Here is a 13428-nt window from a genome sequence, read left to right on the forward strand (position 1 = left end):
TACATTTTAATTAAAACATTCTTTCTAAAAAATACCTCTCGAAAAATTAGCACAATCGTATCAAGATCATTTTGAAAATGGAGAATAATAAATTATGAGTATAAAATACATCGATGTAGAATTCTATGAATCCCATCGACAACAAATAGCAGAGTTTCATGTCTAAAAAATGATGAGAATCAGACCAGCAGCAATTAAATTTCAACGATACATTTGATGAACAAAGAATCGTCCGCTAAATATTCTTTCTTCTCCAAGTCCTCGTGAACAATAAAATCATCGAACCCAACAATAATGGATTTATCGTCTTTCTGAGGTCGCGAAATACCGCTGTGTTTCACTGACAAGTCTCTTACGCGGACAAGATCTAATCGCTTATTGGCATCTTGCGCTTGGCTGATCAATTGGAAAGTATAACACGGTTTGATGGGCCACGGTAGCACAGGGTCATATTCACCAGCCATAATTCGGACATACACTGCAAGACATTTATCGAACCCTTTTCCTCGCCCATTTAAGTAAGCCCACATGGACAAACGATATCCATTTGGACCAGTTACAAAAGGTTCTGATCTACTTGGGTCATCGTAGCTATTGGACTGAATTCTCTTCAGCTTTTTGGTGAAGGCATTTATTCTCCACACATATTCTGCGCGTTGAGGACCGATGGTTCTCGATAGAAGACACGGATTTGATCCATTACTCGAGATACTGTCCTCAGAATTATTCCTCAATAACTTCTTAGTCGGTGAAAGAATTTCGTTATGTTTGACGATAGCTTTCCCTGAAGATGTACCATTCTCAGTAAGCCGTTTGGAGTCCATTTTATTTCTCATGCTTTGTATTTGATATCGCAACTCATCAATCAAAGAAGCTTGGAATTCCGTCTTAGCTTCCAGAGTGTTTTTCAATTTATCAATTTGCTCATCTTTCTTGATCGTTTCTTTGGAATGTGAATCGTTGAGTATTTGAATATCTCGCGTCAGATCTTCCAGTTTACTTGACAACTTGGCGTTCAAACTTCGTTGCTCGTCCATATCATTTTGCATGGTCTTGAGGAGGTCACCTTGCTCTTTAATGATCTTCAGAGCAAAAGAGAGGTCGTGCTCCTCATCGTTGGATATGATCCCTTTGTTCTTGTAACCCTGACGAAGAAAGGATGACAAGCAAGGTTTTATTCAGGTTTTAAAATAAAAACTACAACCATAGCGTTCTAAATCTATGACTTAGAACGCCACGACTACAACTCGCATAACTCGCATAAGATTTGTACAATGCATCCTCTAGCCTCTTTTAATGACCATAAAAGGGAAGTCACTTTTAAAAATGAGGGAAAACTAGTTCTGAGAATTTATCTGTGACTTATGATACAAATTGATGAAATTCGTATTCAGCAATGACCACGAACTGCTACGAACACGAACATGAAGTTTACTCACCAAGTCATCATCAGGGCTAGCCAACAATTTCTTCTTTTCATCTGCCATCTCACGAATGATTGGATGACCACCAACCTGTCAAAACAAAAACACCACGTATCAAAAATCAAATAAGTTCAACGTTCACATGGGTTGATATTTCACTTCATCAGAAAGAGAAATTATCAGAGCAAGCAATCAGAAAGTAAACTGTTCACGCAGGAATTCGTCATTACATATTTTTCTTTAAAAAGATGTTTGTGAAACTAAGAGGATTTCAAACAAAATTTCAAGCGCCATGATCAGAGAAAGTACGGGTCGGTTGAGATCTGATAATAAGTCAGTGAGCTAAACTTTTGTAACTTGTGCACTGGAAATTCTGATTGCAATAACAAAAGATATAAGCCGCTTACCTCGTCATTATTCAATACAAAGTAATTACTTTTCTTTGATAAAACTTTCTCCATCACAAGCTACAAACTCATCAGAAAAAGAGAAAATCTATCAAAACTTGTCGCGATTCTTGTCAGCAAAAGAGCTTTCTGCAATCAGTTATATCAAATAATCTCGTACAACTTTTATACAGCAAACAGAGTGGCTAACGAGTATTATTAAACTTTTCTCAATCACTCATTCTAACGACATAAAAATAACCCATGGTGCAAACATAAAAAAGCTTTCTGAGGAGCACCATGGTATACAAAACAATCCTATTCACCTCTTAGAGAACTGCTTGTCTTGTTTTCTCTACAACAACACAATATTATGGATTATAGCTCATCAAAAAACTAACTACACTTTTCAAAAATATATGGCGATTTATCGAGCTCAGCTTTTGAATAAACGATACGATAAATAATAGAGATAAAAAGAAGGAATTAATCAACATAAAAAGGGGAGCCGGTTATTATTAGACACCTGCTGCAAATTCATATATTCGTATACGAAGAGCACAAAAGTAATTTATCAAATGATAAATAAATAATAAACATCTTGATGTATTTGGGAAGGATAAACAAATATTTTAACTTTGGTAAAACTTTTAAAGCATTGCGTAAAAAGACATATGCTGGGCCTCATTTTTTACAAATCTTCAAAAAATCAAAAGTTTCCAAAATAACAAAAAATTATTACTTTTAGACATTTTTAAAAACAAAGTAATTACTTTCCTTTTTGATAAAACTTTCTCTATGTCTATAAACTCATTAAGAGAAAATCTCACAAAAAACTTGTTGTAAAATAGCATGAAGCATAAAGAGGCTTGGCAAAAATTCATCACGTTGTCCCCCCTGTCTATAATGGGGTCCAACGTTTAAAAGAAGGGGGCATTGATCAAATATTATTTAGCCACGGTCACTTTGATAAAGTGAATGGGAACCTTGCTTTGCGTTTTCGTTTTATTTCAGTTCAAATATTTCATTTTGTAAATGTAAAAATGGGTCACAATTAGTTTGATTGATAACTGAAAAAAATACTATCTTTAACATTTTTCTCCATATTACTCTACCTTTTACAGCTACATGTATGTTTCAAATTTAAACACCCCTCCTAGAGGGGAGGCGTTTACTCGAAGGAGCCTTTACTGAAAAACTTTTCCTTTAGAGAGGGACGTTCAAGAGAAGGGAATGCTGGATCTGATCAAAGCTTTATTACTTTATGGATCAACTGGTCTGGAAGGCCACAAAAAAGAGCATATTTATGCAGGTCGGGACGATACAGATTTGGGGCAATCCAATCAACTAAGATATACAGCAAGGTCCTAGTATGCTACCATCAATTTTTGTTTAGTTAGTCAATCAAGAAAGTTTATCGATTAATACAGCATAAAACACCATACTTCCCAGTTTCAGTGGACTGTGTCATCTCACAAATTTTCAAAGACCCTGTTTGCTCTGCTGGGGATAACAACAAGAGCTGCAGCCTGACTTTTTTTGCATTCCAATCAAGCAAGCTAGCATAATTCATAGTTTACAGACCAGAAGAGTCAGCTGTTTGGAGACTATGAAAGTTAACACTTTATTATGAAAGCACTGTAATACTTCCCTTACGGCTAAACTATCCAAAAATCCGCAAAAGTTCCTAAAGTAAACAATCAAGGTGCAATAATGACAAAAATTTGGATAGTGCTGTGGTATAAACCAAACCAGTACATAATGCAAGGCAAACTAAAATAAGGCAAGGATTCGTATCTTAAAGCATTTTGAAATTTTCATTTTAGCCCAATGTTTTCATTTGAATGTTGAGCGGATAGTTAGCCATAGGTATGGTTTGCTTGTAGTGCAAAACTACAGCATTTGGCTGCGGTGGACAAGGCAGTAGGTTCGATTCCTGCTGAGGTAATACCAAAGACTTCATATTCAGTCAACTTGGCTCTAAACCTTCAGACGAAATATATGGGGAATACATGCATTAGACCTTGTATACAATGCTGTATTTTCAATTCCACCTAATGCTAAATAAATAACTCGCAAAACTGGGCCAATATACAATTTCTTTTAATTTGCAGAAAAGATTCAACAAAGAATACCTTCCAAATTTACTATTTGGACCTTATGCAACCAGAAATACAACTATTTTTCCATTTTTTTCTAATTGTTCCAAAAATGACAATAAAGGGATATTATTGACAAACAAACAGCAACTTGTTCTTTTCTTTTTTGATTTGAGATCTTCAGGATGAGATGGGGTAAAAGAGCAAAAAGAGATCAAGAGAATTTACCCTAATTATCACTAATTAAAAGTTTTCTTTTGCCCATATCTTTTAGGTAAAGGGTTCTCTTTTTTTTTCTCTTTGGAAAATTAGGGTTTCAGAAAAACAACATCAGTCACCTACAGGATGTATTTGCAACGACAAGGGTGAGAGTTACTTTAACGGGATAAACTTTTGCGGGGATTAAAGTTCGCAGGTGGCAATAATGGGTGGAAGGAAGGGGAAAGTTTCAAAAATTTAAATGTCAGGCAAAATGAGTATGTCTCCCCTAATTTTACACTCTACTTTCAATAGAACCATCACGCAATTTAAATTCTTATGTCTTACTGGACAGGAGAATGGGTAAGTAAAAAAATAGCTATCTAACTGGATCAGAGAAATATAACATGGCATCTGGAGTTCAAGTTTAAGTTCAAAAATACAGGAACAAAAAAACTGTGGTTGCAAAACATATACAAGTTTACACAAAGATTATACAGTAAATCCAACGAAGCATCTTATAAAGAAATATTTTACTCATTAGAACAATAAGGGATGGAATTTCATAATCCAAAAAGAAATATTTATAAAGCAACAAAAGCTTTAAGGTAATTTGTTCTAAAAGACATAGCATATTCTGTTTTCCCATATCAAAAAATTTCAAGACGGAGTACACACACAAAACTTTCAAAACACGATCTTAAAAACAGTAATTATGAAATCATACTTTCTTTCCTGCGCAAATAAATATGAAAACTCCTGTTTTGATCTTTGAGTCCCACCACAACACATAAGTAAAAACAAGAATCTTGTGGCTATAGAGTCTCCTGTCCAGTTGGCGAACGCTTAAAAGAGAAAATCAGTGCTCTACTTGCAGCCTACGTCATAAGAACTGATCAGGATGATAAAAAACTCATGAACTTTCTTTTCACTCATTCTTTTGTTTTTCCCCATTTTTCTTCAAGTCGCCATTTTTTTCTAAAGTTTGTATTTGTTTTGTTTTGAAAGTGGCGGTCTATGGAGAGTCTTCATTCGATAAAAAACACACAAATATTTTTTGTCTATCCAGAGATTCAATATACCGGTTTCTTTTGTTATTTCAAAACAGAGCTAGAAACTTTGCATTGGAGCTGTAAAAGTTGAAGACTGTCGGCATGTCCCTTGAATGTTTTGATAGTAATGTAAAGTCTTCTTTTTTTTCTGGGCGTCTTGAATGTTTTGATCACAATGTTGAGTCTTCTTTTTCTTATTTCCAATTTTGGTGGTTGTACTCTGGACGTCTTATTTCGAAACTGATTGCATCGACTTTTTTATCAATATTTCAGACGAAGGACACTGCACCGTTAACGGCTCTAGCTTGGGACGATTGGTTAAAACATGGAATTGTTAATATCTGACCTGTATTTCCACTTAATGTTTAAACCTCTTTGACAACAAGTTTGCTTTACTTCAACCAAGTTTATCAATCAAACTTTCACCATCCAATAATCACAACCAAATATGTATTTTTAAAGCATTTTAAAAGTACATAATTTGAAGAACAATTTAATCACACACTTGCTGCTTACATCATTATTTGTCTTCCTTATTTTTCTCTAGAGGCGCTTTTTCCAGTGTGCGCTATTGATCGACATGTCAAAATTACCAATGTCGATAACAGATCCCACAACTTTCCTCGGAAGAACAGACTTTTTTATATCTGTGTTTGGACGCTTGTGCGAATGCACATGATTGCATTTATGTGTTTCTCGTCGCAAAGATTTGTTCCTTTTGAGGTGTGAAAGCCTACCTGGTGAGAGTAGCGTAATCACATTATTTGCTATCTATCGGTATAATTTGCTGTTATGTTAATTAAAAATGACTTTGGAGGTCTGGTGCAAGCGTGTCTGATTTGAAAGAGCGTGTGTCAATGTTTAATCAAAGAAATAAGTTTTCGCCAATGTCTAAACTTTTGACTATATCTAAAGAATGAGTAAACACTTTTAAGATCTGTAAAAAGCTCTCTACTCCAAAATAGTTCTAGAATAAACCCTGAAAAAACCAAGATAATTGATAAAATATTCCATGAAAAATTGAAAAACTTTTGGATATTTTGAGTTCCCCAAACATTGTAGAATCTTTTAGTACACATGGCAAAAGAAAAAGAAATAATTAAAACCTTTAAATCAACTGAATTCTTTCAATAATCCATATACATCGGAAAAACGTCCTTCCACCATTTTATTTTATTTTAATGTGAAGTCGGAACTTCTTGTCACGTGACAAATAAATTTCCAACATCCAATGAAAATGCGCAATTTGTATCACACGGTAGAGTAAAGTCACATGACAGCAATTTCCGTAGAATAGCTGTACTGTTATATTCATAGGATAAGAATACAAAGATTCAACCAGGGGGTTATATTTTAAGCTGGAGCTTTGTGAGGCTAAGCTTTTAGGGCAATATTTTTGGCTTTTTTGAAGCATATAAGATAGAGGAAGACCTACTGAAAGGGAGGAAATTTATAGGGGAACAATTCTATCAAATTGGCAGCGAAAGTCACCTTTTGAGGTGGAAATGATGGTTTTTCTTGCATAACCCCTGTCTTATCCCGGTTCGACAACCGATAGTCAAGTACATCAGAAACATACGGGAATGTTTACACATGGATAGGATAAGTTTCCTTGAAGCCCCAGCAAGAAAAAAAGTTGGATTTGGCTGAAAATGGCTGAAATTGGAACTTTCAAATATTTTTCAGTCATTTTTCTCGTAGAAGCATTAATTGGTGACTGGGAATAAGGTGAATGTCGTGTGGTTACTTTGGTCTTAGCCTTTCTTCACATATTTCTACTTTTTGAACTGATGAAATTTGTAAGTGAGACTTTCCCTTTTTTTTTGAACTTTTTTAACGGCATTGCAGTGAGGGTCCCACCCCTTACGGCCAAAGCCATTAAAAAAAAGAAAATCGTTTGTTGACGGGCCCTTAGCCTCCACTGATGCAAGTTATGCAATCTCGCACAGTACCGTCTGGTTTACAGAGTACACGGCAAATTGGTCAATAATCAATGTAGCTGGAACCTCGATATTCCAGGATTAGAAAAAGCTATATTTGTTATCTTTTTTCTTTAAAGAATCAACAAGCCATCAACATTGATAAATGGCACACATTTACACAGAAACTTTTAAAATTATCTGCCATTATGACTCGTTCCGAAATAAACCAATCGGGTTATGTATCGGAATTCCTATGGGAGTTCTTTCCTAAATTTGTAAAATAGCTAAGTCGGCAAGACAACTTTTCCCGGTGGAAAAACAGAACTGCTGTCATTTGTTTTTTATTTAACCGAATATTTAAATTTGAGCTCAAAAATACTTAAACAAATAAGTTAATAATATTCAATATACTATTTGTATCTGTCAGAAAATTAACACTTACAAAACGACATTGCACAAAATAGGGTGGAAACTGACCCTGCCAACGCACTGGACTGTCCGGTGTATTTGTCCGGTGGCAAAAAGTCCTTTCGCTACACCGGACGCAATAAGTCCGGTGTCAGTTTGGTGTTGCATACAGGTAGGGTGGACAGGACAAAATTTCCCCCTCAATTTTAAAAAAACCAAACTAATTTTATTTGAAAGTCCTTACCTTTGTGAGAAAAATGAGGGGTCATTTATTAGAATTGGTTAAGTATTCCCAAAGTTATTCCATTTTCAAAACACAAAAAAATCACCTTTTCAAAGAATCGCCTCCTTACACCACGCCAGCAAGAAATAATTTTCGGAAGCACCAAAAATGAATGAAATCTAGTCGGATGAAATCTAGTCTTCTGTGTGGCGGGGTGTGGGGAGTTTTGCCGGTGCGGTCTGAAAATCAGCCCGATGACTGTTAAACTTTAGCTTATCGCTAATGAGCTAGAAATGATAGCTAAAAACAAATTTCACCACTAGAAAGCTGAAATCCTCAGCTTTCAGATGGTGTATGCTGCTTAAATGAAAAAATCTGCAATCTTGTTAAAAAATCACAATTTCTTCTTATTTTTCGAAATTCCAGACGGCCTGTAGATTTTCAAATAAAGCACTTTGTGATAGATTGTAGCCTAATCTTACCCTGGGTTTACTAAAAAAACCGTGATTGAAAAGATGAACCAGCTCAAAAGCGACAGCCATTTGTTTCAATGTGGGTCGAGAATTTTCCGGTGCCGTGGTCAGCGCTAAATCGCGTTTTCACCTTGACGTCGAAAAACATGAATATCTTTGGAAAGAAAATAGATAGCTTGATGCAGTTTTTTTTACTTGTTTCCCTGATAATTCCTGATTGATTTAAAAAAAAGAATGAACACATTTGGATGATTTAAAGGTAAGTACTAATGCATTGAAGTTCATTTTTGTAAATTCTTCCTCGTTCCGCGCAAAAAATCCTGACGAGTGCGCACCCTAATACAGGGAATTTTGTACGCCGGACATTTATGAAACAAAAAATTAAAAAACACCGGACGCACCGGACTGGTCATGTCCGGTGTTTTGATTGTCCGGTGGAAAAACATCCTTCTCCGACATCCCACTTCCTTAAGTCCGGTGTAGCGATTGACTGGTGGTAAAAAAAATTCTCATTTTACACCGGACTTTCGTGTGTCCGGTGTTTGTTAAGTCCGGTGCGTCAGCAGGGTCCTAAACTAAGTAGCACCCTCAGTGCAAGATTGCTGCCTCATCTTAATTTGCCCCTCGCAAGAATGCAAGCTAATCATTTTTTTCTCGCGCGCCCAAGGGGAAAAGGAAAGAGATCGATATTCTTTGATGGAAAAATGTCAGAAACAAACCCAAAGACCAAGGGATGTATTTTGTTGTTGAGAATCGATCCTGTGAAGATGAAAAAATTTCTGCTTTGCATTTTTTTTAGAACGCTGAAAAACTCTAATTTCAATCTTCCTTTAAGGTAAAGCAAGAGGCAAAAATCGCTAAAAAGCTGGTAAAATTGTTATCCTCAAAAATCAAAGTTCCAGCCTCACTGATTGATTGAAGATAGAGTTTGGATTCAAATTTTTCACTTACTTCTAACTTTTTTGAAAATCCTTTTCAACCAACGGTTAGACAACTTTTCACATGTTCTTCGTGTTTGTTTTGATTTTTTATTTGAGGCGATCTTCTTAGAATAAAAAACTTTCGAAGCGAGCGGTACTAGTGCCCAGTTCCCGACCGACGTACCAGTCTGCGACCGATCGTTAAAAAGAGAAAATCAGTGCTCTACTTACAGGTAAGGTCATATTAATTGATCAGGATGATAAAAAAACTCATAAGCTTTCCCGTATTAAATTTATTTACACTCGTTCTTTTGTTTTAAAATAGCTCACTTACATTTCCCTTCGGCATGTTTTTTCAGAATTTTTCTTCAAGTCGCCACTGTGAAAAAGGGTAACTTGCATCAGTGGAGGCTAACATGCATATACCCCAATTCACAGACTTGTCTGGTCATGGTTTTCTCACCTTGTATATGAAAATCAAATTTAAGAAAACATGTTATTAATTGAGGAAAGATTATTATAATTACCATGAAAAACGGGGGAGAGTGTGCAGAGGAGAGCAGGCGAAAGACATTTACAATCACGCTCTTCGAAATTTGTGACATGTTGTCGTGGGAAAAGAAAAGTGATTCTGATCAAAGGTACGTTTTTCTATTGTCAAGTAATTTTGTTATAATGTTTCCATGTCAACACTTTTAAGAGAAGTAATACTGCTCTAGTTGGTCTGTGAATTGGGGTATACGCATGTTAGCCTCCACTGATGCAAGTTACCCTTTTTCACGGTTTTTTTCTAAAGTTTGTTTTTGTTTTGTTTTGAAAGTGGCGGTCTATGGAGAGTCTTCATTTGATAAAAACGCGGGAATTTTTTATGCCTGTTTTTTTCTCTTCGCGTCTGGAATTTTTTGATCGCAATGTAGAGTCTTCTTTTTCATTTTTTGAGTTTGGTCGGTCGCAGACTGGACGTCAAATTTCGAAGCTGATTGCATCAACTTTTTTATCAATATTTCACACGAAGGAAACTGTATCGAGCTGATTTTTATAGAAATGCTTTCTAACATACTCATTGTTTTGGACAAGTATTTTTTGGCGTGGGAGTTGAAGCGTTTTTTCTTACGAAGCTTTTTTGTCCACAGGTAGCCATTTTTTATTTTTTTTGAAAAATCCGGCTTTTTCGTGTGCTTCCGTGCAAAGTTGGATCTTTCGGATTCTACTCGTTTTTTTTTCTAAAACCTTTTTTACACAGTACGGGAAATAGGTCAAGGCAGATAACTACCAAAAGAAATTCTCTAGAGGTTTGTTTTTGTATGACTTTTCTGGGTTCAAAGACGTTTGGTCGCCAACTAGACCGGTCGCCAACTGGGCAGGGGACTCTAACTACTAAAAGAAATTCTCCAGAGGTTTGTTTTTGTGTAATTTTTCTGGGTTTAAAAACATTCAGTTGCAAACTAGACTGGTCGCCAACTGGTCTGGTCAGGGGATTTTAAATCAGGGGGGGTTGAGATCAATGTTTTGCTATTCTCAGAGAATAATTTACTGTCAAGTTCAAGTTTCTAGAATAACATGTGAATGAAGAAGCATACCTATACTATTGACATCGCGTTTGTGTTTGGCTGAATTGCTTTCTGTTGCATTAACTGTATATATCCTTGTTCCTTGTATGAAAACCATCAGAACCATCAACAGCAGAATTTGATTTGAATTTCCGAATTTCTGAATGGAAAATTGGAAATCATAACAAACATGGCGGCACCTAGACTAGCGATGAACTGTCAATTCGACTCTATAGACTAGATACTGCAACTCGCGCGAAAAAGCGTTGTTTTCATTAAATAGCTTATCTGGCACCCGATGTAGAAATTTTCTTCCGACACGCTAAAGCTCTGAAGGTCGGGAAAATTTTCAACATCTGGAAGAAATACATTACGGAATTTCGCCTGACCGCGTAATTTTTTAGAAAAATGGGCCCGAGTGCAATTTGGACAGGGAAGGTGTCATGGCCGACAAAATTTTGGTCAGAAAAAAATTCAAAAGGTTTCACGAAATAAATTCAAATACAAAACTTTTTGGAGAGGGAATCATGCAAAATATTATCATTCTTTTCACAAGGAGGGCATGTAGAAATACTCAAATAAGTATTTTTCCTTCTTTAAACTGATCACAGAAGCAAAAACAAAATAGAAATAACATTGTACACAAAAAGGCTTGAAAGAAGAGAAATCATCATCTATAATAACACTAAAAGAAAAACTGAAGCTATAGAAAATGAATACTAACCCTCAATGAACACTTTTGTGAAGTTTGATAAAGATTTTATCCAAAAAAACTTCAGTTCTGGAACACTGAAGTCGGTTTGTCGGTTGTCGGACAACAGTTATATTTGGAGGACGGTCTAAGATAGATAACAACATGAAAGTTACTGATAAAAGCCTAAACCCATAGGAACATACCTGCTTTAGTTTCTTTGGTCTTTGAATGGTATAAAATTTGAGAAAGTGCAGAAAAAATCAGCCATCAAAACAAACAAAAACAAAGTTATGATTATCAACTTTTCTGTGGTAGAAACACATTTTTTTGGGTTGGTGCACATACAGAAATTACACTGGATACTAAAACTAATATTCAGGGAGTGATAAGTACAGTTAAACTACAAAAAATTCATCAAAAGAAACCAAAAACAACCATACAGCACACATTTCTGAAAATTACATCAGTCATGTTGATTGTAATTTTTGCCGACATACTCATGACGTGGTAACTAACGACAGTGATTTGACGGTCTTTTTGAGGCGCCAGATCTCAAAAAAACAATTTTTGAGCGTTCAGCACGGCCCCGAAAATGAGGGCTAAACTTATGTCGGCACATCAATGGATGACTACTATTTCTCTCCGATGGTATATTGGCCCGCTCCTTTAGAGCTTTAGCGTGGGCGGCCGCCAATACGCCATCGGAATATCAGATAATTAAATAGCATATTTCCACGTCTGGTACCAGATAAAAGAAAATCTGTAGTTAACCGTATGTATGGGGATTCTGTAGTTAACCGTATGCATGGTGGATTTTTGCGCAAACTCGCAAACTAATCAAGTATTTACTATGCGAAAGGTAGGGTTTTCGAAAATTACATTGGCTCAAATTGCGTGTTAATAAACGGTTTTAATTTAATAAAATTTAACGCAAGGATTATATTGCGTTATAATAAGGTCGGTGGTTATAAGTCTTACTTAAGTGTGATGATGAGATAAGAGCGGTGGATTTTGGCGTTTTTTGTCGAACTCCAGTTGACGTTCTCTATGATTGGATTTTCATCGAATAAGAGAGCGTATAGAATAGCAGAGAACGTTGAATTAGAGAGCTTCAACTGAATCTGCTTACTATCAATCTCAGTCATTTTGTTCGTTGTTTATGTTTCTTATAGCGCTCACGAAAGATTGTTCCAAGGTTTAAAAAATCAAAAACGGTGCAAGTGGCCTTAGGTACAAGATTGGATTAAAACCACTTTATGCTTTTGCTTTAATGTATCATCAACTAACAGATTAATGCTCGCCCAAATTGCGTTTGATTTTGGTGCGATTGTTTTGCTTTAGCCAATCACTGCATTCAAAAGCTCGTTTAACTTCATCTATCTAATGAATATATTTCTTATGGAATATAATTTTGATCTGTGTTTGCTCCTTATGGTTGGCATACACAGGTCCCTAATTATCTTAAAAATTACAGAAGCAGCCACCGACCTAAAATTTGCAAATATCTGTTCTGATTTGCTAGCTGGAAGTATTTCCACGAAATTAAGAACAGCTCCTCGTTTTCCAGGGGAGAAATTTTTACTTCAGAACAGTTGTATTTTTTCCAGCTAAGAGGTAAAAAAACTTTCAGAACAGATACGAAATTACCAGGCGATTGATTTTACGCGAGTTAACTGTTCTTATCTACCAGGGCTGACAAAATCTTATAAGAACAGATCGCTAAATTCCAGCTTGACATTGAAGGACTTTTAAGAACAGAAACTTAATTTCCAGCTAACAGTTCGAACAGATCCACAATTTCCAGATGTTTTGTAGAACAGATGGAGAATTTTCAGCTGCTCTCCAGGCAACCACATTCAGGACTTTTTTGAAATTCCCTCAGAACAGATAAGAAATTCTTAGACACGTTATTTATAAATATAAGATATCAAACTATTTTTTCATAAGAACAGAACATATTTTTCCAGCTGGTCCCAATCTTCAGTAGAACAGATCATATTTTTCCAGCTGGTCCCAATCTCCAGTAGAACAGAAAATATTTTTCCAGCTGGTCCCAATCTTCAGTAGAACAGACCACTT

General features: G+C 35.8%; 1 protein-coding gene across 2 annotated transcripts; it reads right to left on the reverse strand.

Moving 5' to 3' along the window:
* Window positions 1-10829, reverse strand: LOC136805401 (TNF receptor-associated factor 5-like). 2 transcript variants are annotated; one of them, XM_067061981.1, is made up of 3 exons: window positions 10686-10829; window positions 1440-1514; window positions 1-1145 (listed from the first exon to the last, which is right to left on the reverse strand). In XM_067061981.1, exons 2-3 carry the CDS (start codon window positions 1485-1487, stop codon window positions 195-197), a joined length of 999 nt encoding a protein of 332 aa, XP_066918082.1. In that variant the 5' UTR covers window positions 1488-1514; window positions 10686-10829; the 3' UTR covers window positions 1-194. The 2 variants fall into 2 exon arrangements, with proteins under 2 accessions (XP_066918082.1, XP_066918081.1); XM_067061980.1 differs by lacking the exon at window positions 10686-10829 and adding an exon at window positions 1832-1999.
* Window positions 10830-13428: the final 2599 nt, after the last annotated feature.

Source organism: Clytia hemisphaerica, unplaced genomic scaffold (assembly GCF_902728285.1).
Source record: "Clytia hemisphaerica strain Z4C2 unplaced genomic scaffold, Clytia hemisphaerica genome assembly, whole genome shotgun sequence".
Lineage (NCBI taxonomy): Eukaryota > Metazoa > Cnidaria > Hydrozoa > Leptothecata > Clytiidae > Clytia > Clytia hemisphaerica.

Excerpts from the sequence above, each read along its gene's own strand:
- LOC136805401 (XM_067061980.1), bottom strand. The coding sequence starts at position 1,885 with ATGGAGAAAGTTTTATCAAAGAAAAGTAATTACTTTGTATTGAATAAT. Across the intron at positions 1,515-1,831 it reads TTGTATTGAATAATGACGAG|GTTGGTGGTCATCCAATCAT; the intron begins GTAAGCGGCTTA and ends TTGTTTTGACAG. Across the intron at positions 1,146-1,439 it reads CTAGCCCTGATGATGACTTG|GGTTACAAGAACAAAGGGAT; the intron begins GTGAGTAAACTT and ends TTTCTTCGTCAG.